Source organism: Pundamilia nyererei, unplaced genomic scaffold, assembly GCF_000239375.1.
Source record: "Pundamilia nyererei isolate P.nyererei 1_Seehausen unplaced genomic scaffold, PunNye1.0 scaffold00272, whole genome shotgun sequence".
Lineage (NCBI taxonomy): Eukaryota > Metazoa > Chordata > Actinopteri > Cichliformes > Cichlidae > Pundamilia > Pundamilia nyererei.
The window spans coordinates 65,907-76,701 of NW_005187673.1; the positions used below are offsets into that span (position 1 = coordinate 65,907).

At 40.7% G+C, this 10,795-nt stretch overlaps 1 protein-coding gene across 1 annotated transcript in view; it reads left to right on the forward strand.

Annotated features, from left to right (window-relative positions):
* The window catches only part of rap1gap2a (RAP1 GTPase activating protein 2a), a 96,056-nt gene that overhangs the window by 16,509 nt on the left and 68,752 nt on the right, over positions 1 to 10,795 (forward strand). The window contains exon 2 of the mRNA XM_013915215.1: positions 3,224 to 3,259. Within this exon, the coding sequence (XP_013770669.1) occupies positions 3,224 to 3,259 (36 nt within the window). The remainder of the gene's footprint in view (positions 1 to 3,223; positions 3,260 to 10,795) is intronic.

The following is a 10,795-nucleotide window of genomic DNA, read 5'->3' on the forward strand; positions in this document are numbered from 1 at the left end:
CGCAGCTTGTTCTGGTAATGCTCTCCTACTGTATTGGCAGAGGGAAGTTCCCATGATGCAGCGTTAAAGAAGCTGCCAGCAAGCCCATTTAGCACTGAATGCTGTGACACACTCGGATGGAGTGTTTTTGTGCGTTTGGCTCCCTTGCTGCTAGTCATTCTGACACTGAAGCACATCTTCAGAGCACTTAACCTTCCCAGCTGGGCTGATGCAGCATAGGCCAGACAGGCTGCGATAACCTCGAACAGACAGAGCTGAGGAGCAGCAGCAGCTTTGCGTGCAATATGTTGTGTTTTGCAGAAAAAAAAAGTTGGACAAAAAAAAAAAAGATTTCAGGTACACTAATTTTTAAAAAGAATGTCATAAGTCAATGGTGATAGCGAGAAAATAGAATTAAGTGGTCAGAAGGTTTAGATAAACCACAACTGCTTTAGTTTTGACTGATAATGGGTTACGGGTCCAAGTGCAATTCAAGTACAGTGCAGTCTCATGTACAGTATGATAATTCCTCTGCTAGTTAAAATATCCTCTAATGTCTCTCTGTGATACTTCTCTGTTAGAGATCCAGTCTTTTTAATCCTTGGGAAAAAAATATTTCCCTAAAAGAAAAGTTGTATCAGCATTTTCTTAAATTCTTAAACCAAACAATAATTCCACGTGTTAAAGCTCATGGAATAATGTCTCTAATTTTCTTCCTTTGAATGCTCAGTGTGACATGAAGGGATATGTTAAGGGGGATTATTTTTCTTTTCTTTTGGATTGCTGTTAAAAATGTACAAGATTGTGTTTTGTATGCTGCTAAGATTAGGCAGGTGTGACAGGAAAATACACTTCTCACAGGTCTGATGATAATGAACTTGCAGCATCCGGTGAAATTCTTGTACATTGTCAGCTGTAAACAAAGAACATCAGCATATAAGTATTTAGATATTGTACAAATTGATTCTTCCGAGAAGTTGAACCCTCTTCATTTTGGGTGTGAGCTTAAATGTAACCGCATCCAGATGCAAACTGACAACATACTACTGTAAAGTTCCTTAAAATGCTGTTTACAGTGTTTTGCTTTTGAGCAGTTTCAAAATCTTAGTCACATTAGGTTTACCTTCTATCTGTAGTATTTAATTATCAGTTCATCTAGTCACAAATATGAACATTTTTTGGTTCATCACAGACGCAGATATAGATAAATGGAAGCTGTTTGAACATCTGCTAATCAGCACATTAGTAAATGTAAAATCAAATGTAGAGGTGAGGAGGACGCTGAGCTTACTGTTACCAAACAATGGTGACCATCTGTGACTTTCTTTGGATAAGAAAAATGTACTCACTAGCCACTTTGTTAGGTACACATATTCAACTGCTTGTTAGCATAAATAGCTAAGCAGCCAATCCCATGGCAGTAACTAAGTGCGTTTAGACATGTATACGTGGACATGATGATTGAGCATCAGAATGAGGAAGGTGAGGTGATTTAAGTCAGTTCTATGGGCCTTGCTAATGTAAAGTTCACAGGAGATTGGTCAAATTGCTTTAAGCTAATAGGAATGCAACAATCACTCAAATAACTACTATTAACAAACATAGTATGCAGAAGAGCATACTTCGCTCAGGCTCACTAAAACGGGATGATGTAAGATTGAAAAAAACAAACAAAAAACAATCGATCTAATGATTATTTTTTGTGGATGCAGGGTCTGAATTTTTCCTAAACAACATGAAAGCATGGATCACTCCTCCCTTGTATCAGCATATAAGCCTGGTAGTGGCGCTGTAACAGTGTGGGGGATATATTCTTGCCACACTTTGATCCTCTTAGTACCATCTGTGCATGCAACAGCCTACCTGAGTAGCCTGAGCAGCCTACCTGCTGACCTTTATGACCACAGTGTACCCACTGTATCTTCTGTTGGCTATTTCCAGCAGAATAACACACTATGTCACAAAACTCAAACTGTATCAAACCGGTTTCTTGAACATGAGAATACTCACTGTACTCAAATGACCTCCACAGTCACCAGATCTCAATCCGAGCTCAATGGAGCATTTTTGGAATGTGGTGCAACAAGAGATTCACATCATGGATGTGTAGCTAGCAAATCTGCAGCAACTGTGTGATGATGTCATGTCTGTATGGACCAAAAATTGTGACGGGTGTTTCAAGCACCTTGTTAAATATGTACCACAAAAAGAAATTCTGGAGGCCAGAGGAGGTCTAAACCCAACGCTAGCAAGCGACACCTAACAAAGTGGCTGGTGAGCATATATAGTGGTCTGGTGATGAGATTTTGCTCTCATAATATGTTTTAACAAACATATATTATCATTTCCCCTTACCTGTAATAAATTGTATGATTTGGTGGATTATTGAGCCATAATATAGATGGTGTGTATTTTCAGCTGCTGCTCTGTTACAGTGTGACTGAGGGTATTTCATCTGTCACAGCACAGTCATAAAGTCCAGTAGTTGTTTTAGGAACATGATGAACTAACTGCAGCTAAATAAGAAGCTTTCTGTTCTGACATTTGAATATCAGCTTTTTTGTTGCATGACGGTGAAACATCACAAGAGCTTACAGTATTTATCTCTGATCTGATGCTGCTGTAATGCTGCACTGTTATTGATATCAAATAAGTGGTAAAACATTCAAATGATATTTAAAATGTCTCTGCTAGGCACTGCGTAGATTGCGGTAAAGCATGCATTTGCTGATAAGAACACACAAAATAAACCTTAAGTTAAGACTCTTGACATATTTATAGTTTCCTTTATGGAAAAGCCTCAAATGACTCGCACGAGAACAGCAGCACCAAAAATGAAATGTTGTGAATTGTTTGTAGTGTGGCCAGTGTGCAGTGAAGCACTGAGACGTCGATCAGTTTGCAGAGAGGTAACTTCGTTAAACGAGGCTGTCTGTCATAGGCTCTGGTCTATGCCAGTTGCTTACACTCACACTGCCGCAGCTATTAAGGCAAATAGAAGCAACCACAATTTTAATGACCCTTTCTTTTTTTAAAGCCACAGAAGCACGGGGGTCCCGTGGAGACATAAATCTCACTCCTAACCGTCTTTATCTGCCTGCCTTCCTGTGCTTATGTCCTTAGTAAATTAGGAGCAATTAGACTAAAGAATTGAATTGCTGCTTGGAGCAATTTGTATCAGAGACATGATCAATAATAATTTCCTCTTTATGTGTGTGTCTGCCTTCTCTTGCTTCTTTTCCAGGATTGACAAGTCCACTCTGTCTGCACTGAAAGCACGGTAAGTGTTTTTTGTTGTTGTTGTTCTTGTTATTTTTAGAGGTTTTAGAGGGAGGATGACATAAAGCAAAAGGCCTGGGCCGCCCTGGTGTGGTCTATTCCTTTGACAGCCTACATGAGCACTCTGGGTCATTTTGGAAATCTTATTCTCTCTTCTGAACCCAATTGCCCAATCACCACAACTTCCAGATAATATTCAGAAATGTGTCCGTCAAGCACAAAGCCATGTTTTCTGCAAACATGCTGAGACTGAGCTGAAGACCTTTAAAACATCGGATAAACATATTGTCCATCACACTGATGGACTTTAAAGTCCCAGCAGAGCTATGAATCTTTTTTTTAGACACATAAAAATTCAGTATACACCTCTTTACACAAATCTCCAACTCCCGGTCCGAGTGACAGATTTTCTAAATTGATTTCTGTCATTCACTCTCATTTACTTTCTCTTCACTGCCAGCTTGTACCTGTTGGCAGGTCATACCCGTACAAGGAGGAAGTTTCTCATGCAGATACCTGTACTGCCAAGTACTCGAGTGAGTTCTAGGTAAATTCTGTGGTTGCACTGTGGCTCCCAGGTGTGACTGCAGTTTTTGAATACTATGTACTGGCATAAGCAGCGTTCTCTGGGTTTTTCCATAAGGGTTTGTTTGGGCTGTACGATCTAAAAATAAGTAATTAAATCCAGCTTATAGCTCATTGCACAACGAATACAGACATTTGAGACACATGCTAGAATTATTAAAGGCATTATATTAACCTTTATTAAAGCCTTTAAGATACATTTAAGATGTATTAAGGTTTTTTGAGATTCTTCAAGCACACTGGTGAAGGATGATACTAGGAAGAACCACTGCCTTTAAGAGGCATGGTAATTAATTGGCTGCCACCATCGTCCATCTACTGAGGGACTGAGATGTTCTCTGTGTGGATTTGGATTGCTGAATGTGGGTTGTAGCATTTAAATGTGGTCTAAATCTCACCAGGTGCATGAAATGTCTTTGCATGTACTGTAACAGACCTTTATTTTTCTCTAACAAGGACCTATCATAGCTGCAGCTCTCTGACCATTTGCTTTGTTTTTGTGTGGCTGAGTTGAGCTAAGATGGTGTTGTTAACTCTTAGATTGGATGTCTTAATTTTATTAATAAGAACCGACAGCATTCAACAAACAGTTATTAGTTCCGGTTCATGTTTCACACCTCTCAGAAGCTGTCTCCTGTGGATTTAAATGTGGGCAGTGACTTTGCAAATTTAGAGGAACAATGTTGTGAAAATTACACAGTGCTGTGAACTTTTGAGGTGTAGAATTACTGCTTCTGCTTTTACCTTTTTTCATTCGGGGCATGGGCAGAGAATGTGATGATGTGAATGCCACTTGCACAGTTGTGTACTTTATTCATGTGGCAATCTTTGAGGGTATGTGAAGCTTCTCTGTGTTGAAACAAACCACCGGCAAGCCTTGCTACAGGAAGTTGCCTTAGTGAGGACAGATGATGGGTTTTTGTGTGTGTCAATTCTATCTTTATCTATACCCCAAAGCCATCATATTTAAGCACATACACCGTTTCTCTTTACCAAAGGAACCACACACTCTACTTTTCTTACCAACGTCTCTCTCTTTTCTCCATAGGTGCCGTGATGGCACCATCTGTTTAATCATGCCAGATGGATAGCCTTAGAGAACTGAGCATATTTTAGATATCTAAGCATGACTTTTGTTATTCTTGGTGGTGGCCAGACCTTGTCTGCATAGTCAGACATGACAAAATAAAACCCCTCCATGTCATGCTAATGATTCTGCATCTTCAAAGAAAAACGAACAAAGCATGTTGGAATCGCAGAATCGAGGATTAGAAGTTTGGATTTAACAAAATATCTGCAACACGCTGATTTGAACTGGAAACAAGTAGCCTGATAGCAGTGGCACATAGATATTTTTTCTATTCATGTTTTTCTCTGTTTTACAAACCCGAGTTCTGGGTTTATATGAACTTATGTGAAAAAAATTATTATTAGGATGCATTATAAGAATGTAAAAGGTTTGCATGAACAGTACTTGAAATGGTGGAATAGGGCTCCAGATGCTGCTATGGTAAAACCTTAATCATTTTGTTGTTCTAAACAGGAAAGTGAAAGCAGGTTAGCGCGTAACATGTAAAGTAGGGCTCCTCTTTTATCTGTTCTCTCACATACAAACAGCTGTGCACACTTTCAGTGTCTCCTGCATGGCCAGGTGTCATTAGATCATCTACTCTGTAGTGGGTCTGAATATCAATGAGTGAGTCGTGACTTCTGCTGGAGCTCCTGGTCTGCCCGAACGATGAATAAAACCAACCTGTGTGCGTGTGTGTTTGATCCAGGCGTTAGATGTAAGAAAACAGTGCAGAAGCAGGAACTGTAGGACTGGAAATAAAGGAGAAGACAGTCTGTACAAAAGACATTATGCAGTATCTCGATGATTTGTTGATGGGGACGGAGGTGTAGATGAATTGATGCAAGTGAGTTCATTACTCATGTGATCCTGGTGAATCATATCATTACAGGTCACAGGAAATGTGAGAGTTACTAGCATCCATCTACCTATTATCTTCCACTTATTCAATGCAGGTTGCCGGGCAGGGCTGGACATTATCCCAGCTGTCATAGGGCAAACGATGGGGAGCTGCCTCAACAGGTCACCAAGTCTGATCCACTGTTGCTGTTTTAATGCAAACAGCATCTTCCTGAAATTCCCCTTTAATTTATACTTTGAGGACGTGGACATTATTCATACATTGAATTCATAATTCATGACTTTCAGGATATTCCTGAAAGTTGGTTTGCAAAACTTCTGTAATTAAAAAAATGAAAATGAAAAACCAAACCACATGCAGCGATATACAGTACAGGAGAGTAAAGCCACAAGGGGGAAGGAGAGGAAACAAGAGAATGGAGGCCAAAGGAGCAAAAACATCAGTTGGATTGCACACTTCAAAGTTTGCAGCAGGTGTGAGGGCTTTATTTTGTTCTCCTCTCCCCTTTCCGTCCCGTCTGCCCTTGGTTCAGAGTGTGCTATTTATTCCTCTGTTGCTCAAGCTCTTTCTCCCCATGTCTCATCTCTCCTCTGTCATTAATCCCGGTCTCCCTCTGCCTCTTCTTTGCTCACGGATGCTACAAAGGATCTCTCCTCCTTCACCGTACAGCCGTCACCTCATTAATACCTGTATAATCAAGCCAGTGTTTGTGTGTGCGTGTGTGTGCACGCATGTGCGTGTGTGTGTGTGTGTGAGAGAGAGCAAACACATGCATCTGTTTTGTCTTCAAGTGGTGCTGAGGGTGAGTGAATATCACAAGTGGACAAACAGGGATAATAGAGGAGAGAGAGGACGAAAAGGGGGCAAGGTTGCGCCTGATCGGCTTCTTAATACTGTGTGACGATGCCGCGCAAGCTGTGGTGAGTAACTGCAGTCTTTTTCTCTCGTGGGTCTATTTTTCCTTATTACATTCTTAAATCGGATTTTTTTTCTTATATTAGCTCGCACTTTGTTGCGTAACACCTGAGATCTTATGAAACCAATGGAGTAGTTTCTCCTCCTTCCGAGAAGTTATTAAAGTCTGAAAAGCAGATTTCTGATTCGATTGCTATGAATAAGTTCATATTGCTTTTTTTGTCCGCTTAAGGTGCTCTGAGGTATCTGTTGGCCTAGTGAGAGCATCTCTCTTGTGTTGTCAGAGTATCTAATGGGGATCTAAACAGGAAATAGTGCACACACGGTGAAAACAAGCAGCTCTCGCCGTGTCTGCGAGTCTACTCAACTTCACATGGGTTGAAGTAAAGTAGCGTGGACTGCACTGAATCTAGTTTAAAGGGGAAGTTGATAAAAGCAGCACAGATCAGAGTGTATTGGAGCAGACTGTAATAAAACAGTGTCACTTCAGGATATTTGACGCAGCAGTCATAGAGCTGTTCATCGCATGATACGGATCAGATGATTGCTTTGGTCTGCATGAGGTGGATACCCAGGATGTGAAATCAGTCTAAAGGATTGATCTTTCTGTGTCTATTAGTGAAGCTCTGTGTCACAGTCATGGCTCCCGGCTTTCTCTTGTAAGACGCTTCAGCAACAGACGCTTCCACAGTGCAGTAAACCAAAACAAATGACTTGGATATCTTGTTTAACGTGGTTAACCACAGATTGTTTTATTGGCTTGTTTTGTTTTTTTCCTTAACAGCCGGCTGTCTGCTCGGCTTCTACTGTTGTTAGCATGCATGCGTGTGTTTGCGCAGAGGTCACAGCCACTTGCTGCTAATTATACATTGTTATATGTTATTTCCATTCATTCTCTGCTCCGTCTAAGTGGAGCAGCTGCTTGAATCCGAAAGCGCCTCACAGCTCAGATGGATGGCTTATAGTGGATGGGATATGGATAAAGCTGTGATGTTCTCCAAGACTGTAACTAAACTGCACTTGTACATTTTTTAATATAATGTAGTTATTTTGCAAATATGAAAAAAGTTTACTTTATTGTCCACCCGGATTATTGTCCAGACTGAGAGGCAGTTTTAGTGGCACAATGAAGGCCGACGGGCTCAAGAGAGAAGAGGAAATATGAAAGAGGTCTTTTCAAAAGAGGGGACACGATAAAATGAAAAAAGCCCCTTCCCTTGTCGTTGTCTAACCTAGTTTTTTGGGGCCAGGTGTAAATGTTATCTGGTGGCCAGCATCATGGAAAAGAGCAAATGGGCTGCTGCTGCCGCTGCTGCTATTTCTGGAGCCTGGCATTTAATCTATCTCTCGGTGTACCTTCTATATTGCGGGGAACGACGGCGAGTTGTGGCTACCGAACAAACAGGAGACTGAATGTCCGCTGGTATTATATTTACTTTAGGTGACGGCTTATTAAAGCTCGAGGCTTTGCTCGGCAGCACGAAGAGAAGAAGCAGTGATTAGTCACAGGGAGGCTGTATACAGCCTTAATGAGCTGTCAACTTTATTGTGTTTTTCCTTATTGGAAGTCCTTGTTGATGCAGTGTACACAGATACAGTCTGCTACATAATTTAATATAAGCCTGCAATCACTGGCAGGGGGGGAAAAAGCAAAGAGCACGAATGAAGGACAGAAGTTCACTCAGTTAATATCTAATGCACAGCTGCCCACAGTGACTGTGACCTTCAGCTGGGGTTAATCTGGGAACCAGAGTTCAATATACGCAAGCTGACTGAGGTCAGGTGGCTCAGTTTCAGTTCGCTTCTTTTGGCAGCGCAGCTTCGGGCCTTGCCTGTGTGTTTTGTTTCCCTCTGCCTCAGACCGTGTGAAAAAAGGTTAGAGAAAGCAACCACACAGTTGCGGATGCATTAGCAGCAGTATGATGTGGGAAGTGGTCGGACTCCACCCGTTCTCGTGCACTCAACAAAGGATGTCGCACTTCCTCTCATATCACACCTCCGGTTTCAGTGAAGCTACGCCATACGAAACCATTTACACGCTTTTTATGTGTGCCATCTAATTTTTCTAATGAAAATAACTGACAGCATCCACTTCTATTAAAAATCATTTAGATTTGATTGTTAAAAGTTTTGCTTGGGGTCCTACTCTTTTATATACTTACCCTATTTAGAGATCTTGATATCTTTGTGCAGAAATGTGGACCAAGATTCATTCTCTCCTGTGGCCACAAGAGGGAGCCGAGTCCATGTGTTTGTCACAAACTGACTCCGACAGCAGTGAGCAAAAATCTGTGCACTGCAATGAAAGCAGCTGAAGTGAAGTAAAAGATCCACTGGGTGGAACAGTTTCTCTATTAGATCAGTGCCGATGGCCGTCCCACCTGTTAACGTGTACCTGTTGAAAGTACTACTCGAAATGATATAAGAATAAATTATGTAGGTAAACCAATAAAGGCAATGCAAGCTAACCCACTAAAGTCATACTTAACAAATTGGTGTTTTTATTTTGCTTCTGCTTAAATATTTAGACGTATAAATTTATGTAACACATTATCAACATTAAAAAGGCACAATTCTGCATGATGGTCTCATCAGTTAAATTTCTCCTGATATAAACATGAAGTCCAGCAGGCTCATATCTGTACCACTGCAAGACAAAACCACAGCCATATTGTCTTCAACAGCCTATAGGGAGCCGTGGCTGTTGCCATGGCAGCAAGAACTGATGATCAGCTGATGGTCCAGCATGGCTCATTACCATGGTGACGAGCCTGGGTTGTCTCACCTTGCGACCGGACTTCATCGGCAACACATAAGAATACAACCTGCAGAAAGATGCTGTGACTTGTAATACGAGCGATCACCTACACTCGAAGTTTTGTTTTATTCATGAATTTGCTTATTGTTATTAAAAGTTAATAAAATGCTGGAGGTTTATGTATATTTCCAGTCCCATGGCATATTGTATTCGAGTCACCTCAATACATATGTTTTTTTTTTTGTTACAATAGACACTTTTTGATTTTTAAATGATGTAAAAAAGTACAAGTTATCAGTATATGAAACATCTTGTGTTTTACTGACCCAATGTCCTATTTTAGTTTTTTCTTCCCAAGCTCTAGTTTCCTTATATTTACACTTAATCTGCATTTGCTAAAATAAGCGCATCATCACATTTGCCTGCTGTCTTACACATGGTTTAAGGCGGTATCAGTGAGAAACGATACACACAGTGAACATATGGAAACAGGACGTGTTAGCTGCTCTTAGCTACAGCAGCAGCAGGGAGGGGAGTAGTGTGGGTTCCCTGAAACACAATCACACCCCTGTGTAGTAGTACTGAGTTACTCTCAAAGTGGTCAACACTAGACTGCACCTCTGAGACGATCATTAAATCACCAGAGCGGCATTCATCAGATATTGTGTTTCTGGTTACTGGGGCAATCTAAGTCAAGCATTTAGTCCCCTTTAAGTTCTTTTTTAAGTCACCAGCAACAGAAATCTCTCTCTCTCTCTGACTCTGTTACATCACCCTTCACTATATTTACCAGCTGATTGCTGGATGTTTTTTTCTCCTTCCTGCTGTTAAGTGCCAGGTTTTAAGTATTCTAAGAACAGTGAGAGGGAACTATTAAGAAATCAGCAAAAAATGAAGAAACCAAAGCTGAAATATTTGTAAATTGTGGGGATATGTACAGTACATATAGCCATGTGAGCTATTCTTAATCCCAATGAGCTGGTTATGTTATAGCATATTTACATACACTAATCATAACTACACAAAAAACATAGCCAACTTCTTTCTGTTTGTTCTTCGTGTGCTCTTGTTTTACTTTCTATAATGGCTGGCAGCAAATGAAACTCTAGCCTGAAGGCTTTACTGACACAGGTTTTCTTTTGATTATTAACAAGCAAGGAGTAAAAACAAATAGCTGTCTGCTTGTTTTCCTCTGTCCTCTCTCGCTGTCTCTTAAATGTTTTGTCACCACATGTGCTCTGCTGCTTGTTAAAGCGACAGTTTTGTTACTCTAAAGTCCCCCAGACAGCCAGCTGCCTCTTTGCTTTTGACAAATATTTACTTCTTGCCTTCTCCCTGATAGTACACG